This window comes from Hyperoodon ampullatus (genome assembly GCF_949752795.1).
Source record: "Hyperoodon ampullatus genome assembly, chromosome: 4".
Classification (NCBI taxonomy): Eukaryota; Metazoa; Chordata; class Mammalia; order Artiodactyla; family Ziphiidae; genus Hyperoodon; species Hyperoodon ampullatus.
Window position 1 is genome coordinate 32174685 of NC_136917.1, and position 16858 is coordinate 32191542.

At 46.9% G+C, this 16858-nt stretch overlaps 1 protein-coding gene across 4 annotated transcripts in view; it reads right to left on the bottom strand.

Moving 5' to 3' along the window:
* DNMT1 (DNA methyltransferase 1) overlaps positions 1–12580 on the bottom strand; it is a 43192-nt gene extending 30612 nt beyond the window's left edge. For 2 of the 4 annotated variants that reach the window (XM_079703142.1, XM_079703143.1), the window contains exons 1-6: positions 12466–12559; positions 4504–4540; positions 3873–3980; positions 3464–3683; positions 2562–2640; positions 1353–1431 (exon numbers count right to left, since the gene is read on the bottom strand). In XM_079703142.1, coding sequence (XP_079559268.1) covers positions 1353–1431; positions 2562–2640; positions 3464–3683; positions 3873–3980; positions 4504–4540; positions 12466–12545 — 603 coding nt within the window. In that variant the 5' untranslated portion in view covers positions 12546–12559. Of the gene's footprint in view, positions 1–1352; positions 1432–2561; positions 2641–3463; positions 3684–3872; positions 3981–4503; positions 4541–12465 lie in introns of all 4 variants that reach the window. The other 2 variants (XM_079703145.1, XM_079703144.1) reach the window with 2 other exon arrangements.
* Positions 12581–16858: the final 4278 nt, after the last annotated feature.

The window sequence follows — 16858 nt, forward strand, 5'->3', positions numbered from 1 at the left end:
GTGAGATCTCAAAACTTTAAATTGACAAAAGTAAGATTCTCTCTGTAGTACTACTTATTTGACCACCACCACCTGATAACACTGGTGTGGTGCACTGAGCCTTACTCTAGCATATCGGGATAAACCCTGTTTCGACAAGTGTTCATCCTCCAAGTCCCCAAGGTCTCACACACACTGCCAGTGAAACTGCTTCCTGCTTGGGAAAGAGTGCCCCAGTTCGTTTCTTTAGAAGGTAGAAGGCTATGTAAGCCCTCCAAAAGGTTAGAGGGCAAAGAACAACTCTTAAACTGGCACACTTGTTAAAAGAAAAAAAAAGACTTGCCAATATTACAAGAGCCAGCTTGCTTTCACCTGTGACATGTTTTCTTAGGAGGCAAGGGATGTGGCCATGTGACTTGGACAAGTTGTTTCCCTCTGTCTCAGTGTCCCACCTGTGAGTGGGTAGTCTGACTAAACAGGAAAATGAGTGTGTCTTTTACAACAGGACGTCAAGTCCACCTCAATGATATTGGTAGCCTTGAGTCCAGTGCTTCTCGCTCAGTGCAACTGTGCCCCCCAGGGGACATCTGGGAAAATCTGAAGGTGATTTTGGTTGTCACAACTGGGAGGAGAGAGAGGGAATGTTACGGGCATCTAGGGAGTAGAGGTCGGGACTTTGTTAAACACTCTACGATGCACAGGACTCACCCCCACAGCAAAGGTTTATCTGGCCCCAAAAGTCAATGCCTTGGTTGAGAAACCCTGCCTTAGAGCAAACCACGGATACTCATCTTTAGCAGGTAACAGGGCATTTACCACCCACCTGTAAACCTACAGACTTCCCCACTTACACAGCTAATCCTATGGCAGGACTGAAATAGATAGCATGTGACCATCTGGTATTATCTAGGTTTGCCCCTCAAGTCACATGGGACAGTGCTGGAGACTGACATTTTCTATATTGGAGGCCTTTGGCAAGCCACCAGTTTTCTCACCTAAAAAGTCTAAGCAGCATTACTACAATACACATAATAACACAACAATTCTGCTTTTATAGAGAAATGAGATGTGGGAAAGGAGCTTATCTGACATCAGAAGCAAATGCTTTAAACACATCACATCTGCTGGTTTGACTGTCAAATCTTGACAGCTGGAGAGGTAGGAAGGTAGACACGAGAGAACAGACCAAAGTTACGGGCCTGCTGAGTCCTCGGGTCTAACCATAATACACCTCGTACTGCCCTGGGTCCAGGGATGTGTTCTAACACCCTCTCAGTCACTTCCGGTCCATAGGCAGACCAAGTATAAATTCACAACTACCAGCAAGTGTACCAAAATAAGGCAGAGTTAAGAAACTTAAACACGAGCCCTACCTGATCTTTTTCTTCTTCATCGACAGAATCATCTGATTTTGCTTTTTCAGCGTCTTCCTCAGGTTTCCGTTTGGCAGGGCTGTCACACACAGTAAAGCCAACTGTTAGCTCAGCTAGACCCTAGTCCTCCAGTGGGCACGAAACAACTCATATTCCTCCCTACCAAGAGTATCCTCTGTTTGGAAAGATTCAGGGCATGGACACCCTCTTCCCTCCAAGGAGAAGCCCTTTCTGCCAGGACATTAAAAGAAGCTTTGAGCTTAATGTTTCTTTGGATGACAGGTTTAGAATACCACCATTTTGCAAACCTTAAGAAATAAAGGATCTAGACTTTGATCAATGGCTGCTAGAATCACCGAAGAGACATTACATGCCTCTGATGGACAGCCCCATGCCGTCAATGAAGTCTCACAAAATAAAGCTGGAATCTGATCAAGACTCTAGACCTAACTACCAGTTTACAGAAAACTGGAGACAAGGGAACACATTAACCACCAAAACGATGCAGTCAGCCAGACCTAGAAGCTATTAGACAAAAGACCTATTTTCTTTAAATAAATGGCAAGAAACTAAGGAATCTATCACTTGAAAGGCTTAAGGAGCAAATCAACCAAACTCTGTTACACAAGGGGAAGTATGAACACTGCTATATATGTTAGTAAGGAACTCTTACACTTTATAAAGCATGTTTTGTCTTCTTCAAAAGACTGTTTGCTAGATGTTAGCAATTATAGCAAAATATGAATAAAAAACTTGCCAGAGAAAGAGACCTTGTCATCTAGAAATATCGTATTTGTGGATAAGATGACATGTCCGATTTGTTTCAAAGTAATCCAACTGGGGGGACATGGGTGTGTATGGAGTTGTAATCCATTTGGAATAATTCACTTGGAGCATATGGGGGTATAGATGAAACAACAGCCAGGAGCTGTTAACTGTTGTTCACACTGGGTGATAGGTACACAGGGGTTCATTTTACTATCCTTGGTAATTTTGTGTATGTACATTTGAAGTTTCCTATGTTAAGAGTAAAAATGGATGAGGTCTTCAGAAATGCTGTTCATGAATGTCTAATTACAGAATATCAAAAGGAAAACCTAAGCAATGTGGAAGTCAGAATTACTAAGTTACATCCTACTAATTCTATACGTGTTTTACCAAAAACAGTTGGCCCCTAAAATGGGGGCTGTCCATTCATTATATACTGACCCCCTTGTGAAATGAGATGTGATGGTGGTCTGCCTGGTAGTTTGCCTTGTAATCCTGGGGCTAGATGAGACTTCAGCTGCTTAAAGAAAAAGAAACAAAAAAGCCACTATGAATAAAGAGTTCACAGCGAAGGTACAGTTCTTCAGCATTACCAAGCTGGTGCAGGGACCAGGTTCTGAGGATTAAGTATCCTTCTCTTCTTATTCTAAGCAACCACCATCTTGATAAAGTCATCAGATTAGCACCTGCCAGTCTGCTGGGCCATTTTAACACAAGCTCTTGTATGAGGGGCCCAACCCTGAGACGGACAAGGAAACAGAACCTCCGCTTACTTCGTCAAAAGATGAAGTGGCCAAGCACCTGACCTGAGCTCAAGTCCCATGCTCTTATTTTTAAAAATTCCAGAAGAGTTACTCTGACTACAAGCGGGGAAGGAGTCTAAGAATAAATGTTCAGCTTAAACAGGCATGTAACTTAGACGTAATAAACATCAGTAGCTCCTGTTATCTTATACCTCATAAATTCAACCACATTTGGGGATCTATTGCTCTATAACTTGGTTGAAGACACAAATTGCAAGTATATATCTAAGCTAGTTAGAAGTATACTCAAGAGGGAATTCCATGGCAGTCCAGTGGTTAAGACTCGGCACTCTCACTGCTGAGGACCTGGGTTCGATCCTTGGTTGGAGAACTAAGATCGTACAAGCCGAGCAACACAGCCACCCCCCACCCCCCCCAAAAAAACCACCAAAAAAACCCAAAAAGATACACAAAAAACAAGTACTGCCGGTGGAGGGGTTGTGTGTGTGGGGGGAACAGACAGACCCTGTGGCGCCAAGTCTGTCCTCCCCTTAGGTGGTACCAGACTCCAACGAGGTCAAACGAGTCAAGCGCTCTTACATTTTGTTTCTGCATCGGACTTGCTTCTCCTGGGCATGCAAAGTTTGGAAACAGGTTTGGGGGACTTCTTTTTCTCTGCTATTTCCACTCTGCGGTCCTCACCACTTGTCTGGCTCCCGTTTTCTAGACATCCATTCACTTCCCGACTGAAAGCATGAGCTCCGTTCTCCAAGGACAAATCTTTATTTAAAAGGGATTTGACTTTAGCCAGGTAGCCCTCCTACAGCAGGAAAGGATAATTTAAGTAGCAGTGAATGTAAACAAGTGGCAATGAGAGAATAAGGAAACACATGTGCTTCCTCTGTAACTATCAGGTAACAGGGAGAGGTGGGATTATTCTGCCTCCCTAGTCACAGACAAGTTACATGGGAGGAAACGTTTTCTAGCCACCGGGATGCTGAGGACTTACCTCTGATAATTCTTCTTTATGTAATTTGGTTTCCAAGTCACATAACTGATTCTTTATTTCTGTCTGCAGAAATTCATGCAAGAGATTCAATTTCTCCTTCACGCATTCCTAAGGGAAGGATATAGGTTTAGAAGTCTCTGCACTCCCAAGCTATGAACTAATGGACTAATACACAAATAGTTACACTGCCTGGTCACCTAACAATGACTGAATAGCAGGCAATGCTGAGTCAGCTAAAAAGAAAACTAAATATTCATAAGACATGTTCGTGATGTTTCCACTAAGATCATATCACACCATCTCCAGAGTGGTGAAAAATGGAAAGATTAGAGGTGAAACAGACACATAATAGTGTACTAGAACAAAACTGATTTTGAAAAACAGTGTGACCAGGACAAGTTATAATCCAGACTTGAGGCTACGGAACCCAGACTGGGAAACTCGATGAGTTACCAAAAAGCTAACCAATAATAGCCTATTAGTACAGCACATTAGACAAAAACATCCAAGGTATCCTCAACTTTAGGGAAAAGAGAGCCAATTCCACTTAAATTTGTTTTTATGAACTACACAGTATCTGTCAAATGGCCACATTTGATCATAAATTTTGTTAAGGTGGAGATTACCTTACCTTTTCTGTTAAACTGTCTCTTTCCAAATCTTTGAGCCTGGGGGAAGAAAAAGGGAAGAAACAAACACTTGTTAAGCAACACTGTCTACCTGTAAGAATACCACAGTTTAAAGAACTTTGGAAATAAGTTTAACATGAATGTTAGAAAAAAATACAATGGTTTTTCCCTCCCCCAGTGTCTAGAATGCCCTACTGTAATGCCTACACGTTAAGAAATTATTTTCGGGCTTCCCTGGTGGCGCAGTGGTTGAGAATCTGCCTGCCAATGCAGGGGACACGGGTTCGAGCCCTGGTCTGGGAAGATCCCACATGCCGCGGAGCAACTGGGCCTGTGAGCCACAACTACTGAGCCTGCGCGTCTGGAGCCTGTGCCCCGCAACTAGAGAGGCCGTGACAGTGAGCGGCCCGCGCACCGTGATGAAGAGTGGTCCCCGCTCGCTGCAACTAGAGAAAGCCGTCGCACAGAAACAAAGACCCAACACAGCCAAAACTAAAATAAATTAATTAAAAAAAAAGTTATTTTCAATATGAATGAGGTCCCCCTTTTGGGGGGTGGTTTTCTGATGGTGGTAAGAGATGATATAGGAGCTCTAGAACAACATTCTTTTTTTTTTTTTTTAATGTTATTTTGAAGACACTGGGAAAGGGGAAGCAGGTCACACGGTTGGGGTCCTTCCCAAGTTAACTGACCTATAGGTGGTCTTCCTCCAGTTGGACCTGACAAGATTTCATAGGAGGGCATACAGAGGTTAGAAAGAGTGGACCAGGGTGACAGGATGCTGTGGGGAACAGCCAGCTAACATTCCCAAAGGCCAGGATGGGGTGGTGGCAGCATTCTGATGAGAAATATAGGAAAATGGAGGAGTTAAGGCATCTGAGGCAGCAGGGGGTGCCCACATACAAGGAAGACAGATGAAGCTAGAAAAGTTGGCTGGCGCCTCACCCAAGAGCTCATCCTTGCAAATGTTTGTACCTAGTCATTCAGAAGTGCAGAACTGTCATGAGTTTAGCTGGAAAATCATGGCCTGATTTGACTATTGAAGATTAGTATCTTGCCTCTTTGGGGAGGAAAGGAGCAAAAAGAATAAAGGAACAAAACTAGAAGACACCGAGGAAATGGGGAGGCTGCTGTTCCTAGCCTGGGTGCTGACTGTGGGCAGTTGGGTGAGAACAGGTCTAATCAGCTGGGCAAGCGTCCCTCAGCAGAGGGGCAGCACCCTGGGTGGGGACTGGGCCTCCACCATCTATAGATCCTCCCCTCCAGCACCCAGGTTAGGTACTCAGTTACCAGCAGCCCAGAGGTCAGGAACAGAGCTCTGCCAGGCTGGCCTTCCCAGAGGGCAAGTGTAAGCAGCACAGCCAGGAATTGAGCAACAGGCTTTGCTGGACTAATGACAGACAGTGGCTACTCCGAGTGCACGTGGATCCTGCTTCTAGCTTCAACCACCACTCCCATCTGTGGGTGCCTACTCTACGCCAGGCCCTGTTCCAGGCAACAAGCTGAGTGATGGGATGTAGGCACTACCAGGCAGGGACCACATGACTTGCTGGATGGTCAGGAAAGGCCTTTCTATAGAAAAGACTTAGCAGGGACTTCCCTGGCAGTCCAGTGGTTAAGACTCCGTGCTTCCAAGGCAGGGGGCGCCGGTTCGATCCCTGGTCGGGGAATGAAGATCCCATATGCCACATGGTACGGCCAAAAAAAAAAAAAAATACTTAGCAGCCTCCAGATACAGTGGCAATATACTATACATCACGTATGTTGTGTAACTTGGACTCAAGATTCAGAGTCAAGCTTTCCAGAAGCACGTGAAGCCCCTTCCAGGCAAAAGTCATTCTGCCCTCAAAGCAACTCAGGTCCTGGGAGAGCCTTAGATGAGGACAACTGCATAACTCGGTACTCACATGCTGCTGCAGGAGCATCACACCTACCTGTCTTCAGTTATTGTCCCCACAAAACCCTGGCAGGACACAGCTCCTACCTCGACCAGGTTACCTCAGGTGTCAAGGATAACACTTAGACTGAAGCCCATCAAAGGGCCCTTTCCACAATGCTGACAACTCCTACATCTGGCCAGGAGACAGATCTGTGGGTCTGAATTCTTTGAAGCTTTCCTATGAAGTGGGATATTTAGCCTGGCAGGGAGAAACAAATCTTCAGAATATCTGAAGTGTCTTGCCCCGTGAAGACTGGATTTGACCTGCTTGGCCCCAGAGTAAAAGGTTGGAGCCCAGGGCAGGCACCGAGGAGCCAGAGGTGTGGCAGGAAGAAGGCTGGCCAGTGTGCCGCTCCGTACACCCAGGCTTTCACTGGAGAGTCCATCCCCTTCCCAGTAAAACTGGTGACACTACCTCACATCTGCTTTACGTTCATAGCCAGGAGGATTAGAAGCAGACATGAAGGACCAGGTAGAGGAGTCACAGAGAACAGTAACCACCTTGTAAAAGGAAACAGTAGCTCCCTTCCAGTCTAAGATCCCACAATTCATTCCTAGTTGCTTCCCTCAGAGCAGTTCTTTAAAGGAGAAAAAGATATACATAAACCACTGTGTGGACAAATAGAGTTCAAATCTGAGGCTTCTGAAGCAAAAGGGTATAAACAGCATCAGGAAGGAGGGATCCAGAGACATTGAGAGCTCAGCGGGAACTGGGCAGAGGGAGCTGTCCGAAACAGGAGCAGCACAGCAGAGGCGCTGGCTTAGAGTTCACCCAAGGAATCCACACAAGTCGAGCTGACACAGGGGAAGAAAGGCAAGTCCAGAGAGAGGAGGTGGGTGCCAGTCTGAGGGAGATCAGCAATGTCAGGCTCAAAATCATTGACTTTGCTCCATAGTTAACAAACCATCGGAAGTCATGGGGGTGGTAGAACCCAAGGTATCAGTCATCTTTTAGTAGGAAAAAATAAAGTCAATCTTGCAGAAATAAACAATATATTAGACATGAAGAGATAAGATGTTAAATCACTCTAACATCCTAAACTAGAAATGCTGGTCTGTAATATGGTTTAGCAGCAGGAGCTGAGAACATGCTAGAGAAGTTACAAAGCTCCATCTACTCTGCCTTTTGTAATTGGCTGCATGGTGGTTGGTATAGGGCTACCAGAGATAATATTTGTGGTAGGAAGGATAACGGACCACCCCCCGCAAAGATTTCCATGCCCTAATTCCCCAGAACCTGTGAATATGTTACCTCACATGGCAAAAGGGACTTTGCAGATGTGATTAAGGTTACAGCCCCTGAGATGGGGAGGTTTTCTTGGATTACCCAGGTGGTCCCAATCGAGTCACTTAAATCCTAGGAGCAGAGAAACTTCCCAGCTGAATTTCAAGCGATGTGACTACAGAAAGGTCAAAAAGATGTGATGCGAGAACTGGCTTTGCTGGCTTTAAAGATGGAGGAAGGGGGCCACAAGCCAACAGATGTCATCACCTCCAGTAGCTGGGAATGGCTCTCGCCTTACAGCCAGCAAGAGAAGAGGGACCTCAGTCTTATAGCCACAAGGGACCAAATTCTGCCAACAACCTGAAAGAGTAAGAAACAGGTCCTCCCCTAGAGCCTCCAGAACGGAATGTAGCCTGCTGACACTTTAATTTTAATCCAGTGAGACCCACACCACATTTCTGACCTACAGAATCAGAAGATAGCAAATTTGTTTTATTTAAGCTACTAAGACTAGTTTGTTACGGCAGCAATTGAAAACTAATACAGTACCAGAAATTCTGAACTTTTCGGTGGGAGAAAGTAAGCAGACCATGAATTTTAGGAGTGACATTTCAGTGAACAGCTATCTAGATGGCTATTCGGCAGCTAGAAATTAGAACGGGCTCTCCATAGAGGCCTTTCCAGCTGCACCCCCAACTGCTGAAAGCAGAAATCTTAAGACTGGAAGAAAATAAGGGTCCAGAAATTGAAAAGGAATATGGCAGAAATCAGGGAAGAGGTCCCCTGCTGTCAAACAGCATCGCAAAAGCCAAGGATACAAAGAATTAAGGACAGAAAACCACCTTAACTGAAGAATGACTGGACACCCGGCACAAAAGCTAAGCTAAGGTGGCAGCAAAAAGAGCAAGACCAGGGACTTCCCTGGTGGCGCAGTGGTTAAGAATCCACCTGCCAATGCAGGGGACACAGGTTCGAGCCCTGGTCTGGGAAGATTCCACATGCCACAGAGCAACTAAGCCCATGCGCCACAACTACTGAGCCTGCGCTCTAGAGCCCGCGAGCCACAACTACTGAAGCCCATGCACCTAGAGCCCGTGCTCCATACCACTGCAATGAGAAGGCTGCGCACTGCCACGAAGAGTAGCCCCCGCTCGCTGCAACTAGAAAAAATCCTAACGCAGCAATGAAGACCCAATGCAGCCAAAAATAAATAAATAAAATTAAAAAGAGCAAGTCCAGATGATAATACAAGAAACCAGGCAAACAGGAAGGTTGGAATGATAAGCAGACATACACTGCTATATTAGTATCTGCCTTAGTATCAGGTCTGCATGTTGGTACTTTAAGTTATGCACCGCCCCCCACCCCAATAATAGAAGTGAAACATACAGCTGCCACGTGATAAGCAGTGAAGGAGGTTTCTGTGCAGGTGCTGTTCTACCACGTTTACACCTATCAGCTCAGCCCTCACAATGCCCCAGTGGAGCAGGCACCTCCATCCCATTTTACAGATAAAGCACCAGGAGGTTAGATGACTTGGTCATACAGCTGGCAAGTGGTGGGGTGGGATCTGAACTCCAGTAGTCTGCACCTCTAGAATCCTAGTGCAGGGGAGAACCAGAAAAGGTAACTCAGTTTTGCCCTCCATACCTACTCAGGAGCCATGGGACTAGTTAAGAACTTCATGACCCAACCTAATCTAATCAGAGTGGCTAGCAGATAAGAAAGCTGTCATAATTACAAAGGCTAAATGAGTTGTGCAAGGAGGTTGTTAGAATCAATATGTAAATCCAGGCCTCGGTGAAGGGGAAAGTCTGGCATGTAAGCATTCGAATCTAGTGGACACCGAGCTGCATGTACAATGAATGAGGCAAACATGCTCAGACAAGTCATCATCAACTCCCAAGCTGCAAAGGCAGCATGCAGGATGCGCTGACAGAATTCAACACCTCATCGCAGGGAAAGGGGACTGTCTTTCTGAGCAGTCTTACGGATGAACAGACAATACCCAGCATGGTGAAGGGGTAGGTGGAACCCAGCCTCACACTGGTTGCTCTGCATGCTCTCAGGCCCTGAGAACCTAAAAGGCAGCCTGTGTGGTTTGTGAGGAAAAGAGCACAAGATGAGTCAGGCAAGTGGACGGGGATCCCGGACTTGAGGCCAAGTGCATTAGGCAGTGTAAGGGGCAGGAAAATCTCTGTCTCCAACTTATATCGAAAGAGGATCACAGTTTCCACTTATAGAAAGCAGACCTGAGTGGCAACAGAAAGACGAGTAGGAAGACTATTGCTTTTTCTATACAAAAGATGGTGGCTTGGACAGAGTAAGAAAATTCAAATGGAAAAATGTGGCTTGTCCTGAAAGGCATTATTTTTAGAAGACTTAGGACATAAAATACTTCAAAAAAAGTTAAACTTAAAAACCCAAATGTTAAGACTACTTTCTAGTAGTGTTACATAGCTAATGTAACTGTATGAGTTTTAAAAGAAGCCACCATATAGGGCTTCCCTGGTGGCGCAGTGGTTGAGAGTCCGCCTGCCGATGCAGAGGACACGGGTTTGTGCCCCAGTCCGGGAAGATCCCACATGCTGCGGAGCAGCTGGGCCCGTAAGCCATGGCCGCTGAGCCTGCGCGTCCAGAGCCTGTGCTCCACAACAGGAGAGGCCACATAGGTGAGAGGCCCGCATACCGCAAAAAAAAAAAAAAAAAAAAAAAAGAAGCTGCCATATAAACACAAGTTAGCATAAGTGACAGAAATGCCTGAGTGAGGACTAGGCCTAAATTTTGTTCCTAGAGCATTCTATTGAACTTAGTAGTATAATCCATAATATGAGGTACCTAATTTTCATGAATCAAAAAGTTATACCTCCGTTTACAAGGAGGTGTAAGGGAGTATTTTAAAAGGAGTATTGAATGCCATGTTTATGTGTGTATTTTATACGCTGAAATTCAAAATTTAAGAAAAGCTCTTGAGAGGGTCACATAAGCTGACAACGTCAATGGTCTGAGGCAGAAACCCAAGACTCTATACCCACAGTAAGCAATTCTCATTCAAAGTAATATGGAACCTAGGGTGAATGGCGGATTGTAACACTCACCTAAGAACATTCAAATTCAGCCAAACAAAACACTTGCTCTGGCCCAATAAAAGCCCTAGCTGAAGGGAAAGGTTTTGGCAAGAAGCAGACTTCCGCAGGAATCTTTGCTTCCTTGCTGTTAACTCCTGTGGCAACCACTCTTGAGAACACTTGAGGATTAAATGAGACAATGTAAAGTGTTTTATACAATTAGCAGAACGGGAAAAAAAGCAAGCTAGATTAGTCAATAATGCTAACACGGGGGGGGGGCCTTTATGTGGCAGGCATATTCTCATTTAATCCAATACCAGTTTAAAGCCCATGTTCACTGTCCTAGTCCACAGATGTAACTTGTTTATGAAACTTGCCCAAGGTTAGATGAGCCAGTGGAGGTAGCGTTCCCACCATCAAGTTAAAGAAGGCTGGGCCCAAACATCTCTGTCCTGGGTCCAAAGTGAAGCCAGATACTTCCATAACGCCATTTCCATTTTTAAGTTACGTTATGTCTTAGGGGGACGGATAGGGATTCTTCAGCAAGGCACAGCACCCTCTAACTGTGGTTAAGAAGTGGTCTGACGCCTGGGAGGGAGACCCAAATACCTCCAACACCTACTCTCCACCCCCAAAAGCCCAAATCAGAACTGGACTGGCACAACTTTAGGAAACAAGCACAGGGAAATAGGGAAATGGCAAAATCAGGTTCACAAATCTGGCTGGAAGTGTTCAGGGCTGGTCGAGGCTCCCGTGACTAGTGCTCCAAGTGAGGTTTGCAAGTTTCCAGGAGTGAAACTGATGCCCTTCAGGAACAAGAAGCCTGGGCCCAACGGTCTTGCCGCCAATCCCTGTGCACAGATTAGCTAAGACTGGCTAAGTCCCCGATATTAGCTGCTGCCCCCTCACTCCCCCTACACACACACACACACACACACACACACACACACACACACAGACACACAGACGGAAGAAACTGCAGCCAGTTCTCCCTAGCAAGGCTTCCTTGATGCCCACGGCTCACAGGCACCGATTTACTAGAAGAAACCACTCAGCTTTCACGGCGTCCGAGCCCTAGCCCTCATGGTATGTGAAGAGTTCCTTGCAGAATGAGCCTACCCTAGCCGTATGAGGTGATGGAGGGAGCCCCCAGAGGAAGACGGGGCTCGCAAACCTGAGCCGGCCGCGCCCGTCCCCCGACCGGCGACATCTGTCTCTGGAGGCTGCCATCGGGATGCGTGGCGTGGGGGCACCGAGGGGACCCCCAAAATACCCCCGGGGACCAGGCCGGCCCGACCCCCTCGAGAGCACCGGGCACCGGAAGTGGAGGCCTTAGTGCCCGGGCCGAGGGGTATTCTGAGGCCGCGGGCTGCCCACTTCCTGCGCGACCAAGCTGGCGGCAGGGGCTGGGCCTGAGGCTGCTCCAGGAAGGGGATCCCCAAGGCGAACCCAAGGCTTGTTCTACTTTGAGGTCAGAAGAGACCCCCAAGTTTCCAGTCACCAGGGAGCTGTGAGAGGGCCTCGGCCCATTTTGGCGCCAAACGGCCAGGGGCGCGCGCGACCGGAAGTGCCACCCTGCCCGCGCCAACTGCCGCCGCGCGCCGCGCCATCCCACGCATGCGCGCCCGCCTGTCAGCGGCGGCCACGGGCTACCCGGAGGGGAAACGACCCCCACCCCCACCCCCAACGCCGTGCAACCCACCCCAGGTTCGCAGTCCCCCGCAGCACCTACCGCCTGCGGACATCGTCGGGCAGTGAGAAGGCCCGGGAGGCCAGCGCGGGCACCCGGGCTGGGGCGGTACGGGCAGGCATCTTGGAAGGTGCAGCAGAGGCGGCAGCAGCACAGGCAGCCCTGGCTTTTCGCGCGGAAACCGATGGGGAGGGGCGGCGAGCGGAGGCAGCGCGTACCATCCCGGCCCGGGCGTGGGGGAAAGCGGGCCGTACCACACGGAGGGTGGCCGTACCATGTGTGGGTAGACGCAGTGAGGCTGGCCGTGCGTAGGGGCCGCGCATGCGCGGGACGGGAGCGCACCCCCGCGTGAAGCAGTGGGCTTGTCCAAGCTCCTCCGTTTGCTGGGAGCTTTGCCTGCGACATTCATTCATTCATTCTTTCCCCGCATGCTAGGGATAAAATGGGGAAGATCCTCAGGGTGTTCCAGGGTGTGGGCACTAGAGTTCAAGTCCTCAGTTCCAATTCCACCTACACCTATTTGCTCACCATGTCGACCCTGGGCAGGTCAATTGGACCCAGCTTTAGTTTCCTCATCTGTGAAAAGGGGCTAATAGCACTTACTCCAGAAAATGTTGAGGATGCACAAAATACGCAGGTAGCACCAAAGATCTCACTGGTAGGGAGACCTGGGCCACTTCCACAGTCTGTGTGCTTTAAAAAACAGCAGAACTTGAGCAAGGATAATCTCTTCAACACATGGTGCTGAGAAAACCGGATATCTACATGCAAAAGAATGAAATTGGACCCTTACCTTACACTGTATATACAAGTTAACTCAAAATGGATTAAAGACCTAAACCTAAACCTAATACTATGGCACTCCTAGAAGAAAATGTGGGGGGGGGGGGGGAAGCTTCGCAACATTGGACTTGGCAATGATTTCTTGAATATGACACCAAAAGCACAGGTCACAGAAGCTAGAATAGACAAATGGGACTACATTAAAATAATCCTAACCCCAACTCATGCACAGCAAAAGAATCAAAGTGAAAAGGAAACCAATAGAATGGGAGAAAAATGTTTGCAAATCGTATATCTGATAAGGACTTAATATCCAGAACGTATAAAGAATTCCTACAATGCAAAGACAACTCAATTAAAAAACAGGCAGGGGATTTGAATAGACAGTTCCATAAAGTAGGTACAAATGGACAACAAGCATATGAAAAGTTCAACATGACCAATCGGGGAAATGCAAATCAAAACCACAATGAGGAGACTTCCCTGGTAGCACAGTGGTTGAGAATCCGCCTGCCAATGCAGGGAATACGGGTTCGACGGGGGTTCCCTGGTCCGGGAAGATCCCACATGCCGCGGAGCAACTAAGCCCGTGCGCCACAACTACTGAGGCTGCACTCTAGAGCTTGTGCTCCGCAACAAGAAAAACTACCGCAATGAGAAGCCCGTGCACCACAACGAAGAGTAGCCCCTGCTCGCTGCAACTAGAGAAAGCCCGCTTGCAGCAACAAAGACCCAACGCAGCCAATTAATTAATTATTTAAAAAAACAAAACAAAACACAATGAGATCACTTCACAGGCATTAGGATGGCCACCATCAGAACAAAAAGTATGGGGGAGAACACGGAGATTAGGACCCACGTACACTGTTGGTAGGGATTTAGAATAGTGCAGCTGCTATAGAAAAGTGTAGGGACTTCCCTGGCGGTCCAGTGGCTAAGACTCTGTGCTTCCACTTCAGGTGGCACGAGTTTGATCCCTGGTCAGGGAGCTAAGAACCCGCATGCCGCTCAGCACAGCCAAAAGTTAAAAAAAAGAAAGAAAAAAGTGTGGAGGTTCCTCAAAAAATTAAAAATAGAATTATCATATGATACAGCAATCCCACTTCTGGATATATATTCAAAAGAATAGAAAACAGTATCTCAAAGAGATACTTGCACACCCACCTTCATAGCAGCACTATTCACAATAGCCAAGAGGTGGAAGCAACCCAAATGTCTTTGGATAGATGAATGGATAAAGAAAATGTGGCATATACATACAGTGGATTATTCAGCAAATCCTGCCCTTTTGCGACAACCTGGATTAACCTTGAGGTCATTATGCTAAGTGCAATAAACCAGTCATCAAAAGACACACTGCATGATTCCACTTATTTGAGGTATCTAATTTAGTCGCCTTGTAGACAGAGAAAGAACAATGGTTGTTACCAGGGGCTGGGGGTGGGGTGGGGGGAGGAAGGGGGTTTGTTCAATGGGAATGGAGTTTCAGTTTTACAAGATGAAAGTTTCAGAGATCTGCTGCAAAATAATGTGCATGTAGTTAACACTACTGTACTATACACTTAAAGGTTAAGATGTAAATGCTATGTGTTTTTTACCACAATAAAGAAGAAATAAACCATTAATAGGATAGGGTTGAGTTGAAAAAAAAAAGTATTTAACTGCCACAACAACAAGAAAAGCATCAGAATGGAGTTAGAAGTTATGGCATATATTTACATTTTTGTATTAAGATTTACAAGTGAACATGTTTGTAAACACACACAAACTAGGTTCCTCCAACAGCTGGTGGAGAGCTTCTAGAAGTGGACATCAGACCCTCTGGTTGCCATGCATTACCCACACAGGGCAGGATCCAGGAGGACTGAAATATTAGGAAAAGAACTAATAGCTATTAATTTAATATTTAATCAACACTTCTGTACTTACTGTACCAGAATCTTTAGGAGTTATTCAATTTAATCCTTAACCGCCATAAAGGGAGACATCAGGACCCCCATTTCCCATGGCCTAGGATATTTGTCACAAAGGAAGCTGCTTACCCAAGATCACAGGCTCAGTAAGCAGCAGGGACAATGAATCCAGGTGCTTTTAGTTCCAGAGCCTGAATGTAAAACAGTGACCCAGCTGTTAAGCCCTGTAGACCTGTCAGAAGCCAGCATGTGGGTTCCTAACCCACCTTAGGAAAGGGGGCGCTCACAGGACAGGGAAGGAAGAGGAGATAGATGAGCTGACCTGCTCTTCAGGGGCCTCAACTCACAGGAGAGCAGCTGCACTTACTGGAGCCTCCCTCTCAGGTAGGTTCTCTTTTTAATCCCTTTGCCAAGGGATGATTTGACCCATTTTACAGATGGGGCAAGAGCTCAGGGAAAAAGATTTGCCTAAGGGCCCCCAGCAAGTTGGTGCCAAAGCTGGGCTTCCAGCCCAGCTGCTCTGCTCTCAAGTTGCTCAGACACAAAAAGCCAGGCGCCACCTCTAATTCCTCTCCTTCCCTCACATGCAGGAGGTGGGCAATCTTTGTTTGTTCTTCCTCTGAAATACACCCAGGTCTTTCTGCTTTTTGACTGGGCTGCCGCTCCAACCCAGACTGCCATCATCTCTCACCTGGACTATTTTAACAGCCTCTTCCCCAGTCTCCCAGACCACTGCATCCAGAGGGCATTTAAAAAAAAATGTGGGACTTCCCTGGTGGCAGAGTGGTTAAGAATCTGCCTGCCAATGCACGGGACATTGGTTCAAGTCCTGGTCCAGGAAGATCTCACGTGCCGCGGAGCAACTAAGCCCATGCACCACAACTACTGAGCCCACGTGCCACAACTACTGAAACCCGCATGCCTAGAGCCCGTGCTCTGCAACAGGAGAAGCCACCGCAATGAAAAGCCTGCGCACCGCAACGTAGAGTAGCCCCCTCTCGCTGCAACTAGAGAAAGCCCATGCGCAGCAACGAAAACCCAATGCAGCCAAAAATAACTTAATTAATTTAAAAAAATTTAATGCCCTTGAAATAAAATGTAAGTCTTTAACTCCATTTACAGGGTCCTGCCTGGATGCAGCTCATTTCCCTCTCATTGAGCTCCAGCTTCGTTGACCCACTTTCAGTCTTTCAAGCTCTTAAGTGCCACAGGGCTTTGCCTTTGCTGTCAATTCTGCCCAGGCCACTTTTCTGGGAGATTCACAGTTCAAAGATTGCTACTACCCAGAGGCTTCCCCCTGCCCACCTGGAAGCAACCCCTCACCCCCAGTCTCTCTCTCCTATTATCCTGTTGCTTCATAGCACTTACCTCTGTCACAGACTCATTTCTGTCTGTTATAGTCCTTCTGTTCCACTAGAGTAGAGCAGAGGTCAGCAGTTTTTCTGTGAAGGATCAGATAGTAAATATTTTAGGTTTTGTGGGCCACACGTTCGGTTTTAACTACTCAGTGCTGCCCTTGTAGCATAAAAACAGCCATGGACAATACACAAATGAATAGGTATGGCTGTATTCCAATAAGACTTTATTTATAAAAACTTGACAGGCCAAGGAATTCTCTGGTTGTCCAGTGATTAGGACTCGGTGCTTTCACTGCCGTGGGCCCAGGTTCAATCCCTGGTGGGGAAACTAAGATCCTGCAAACTGTGTGGCACAGACAAAAAAAAAAAAAACTTGGCTGG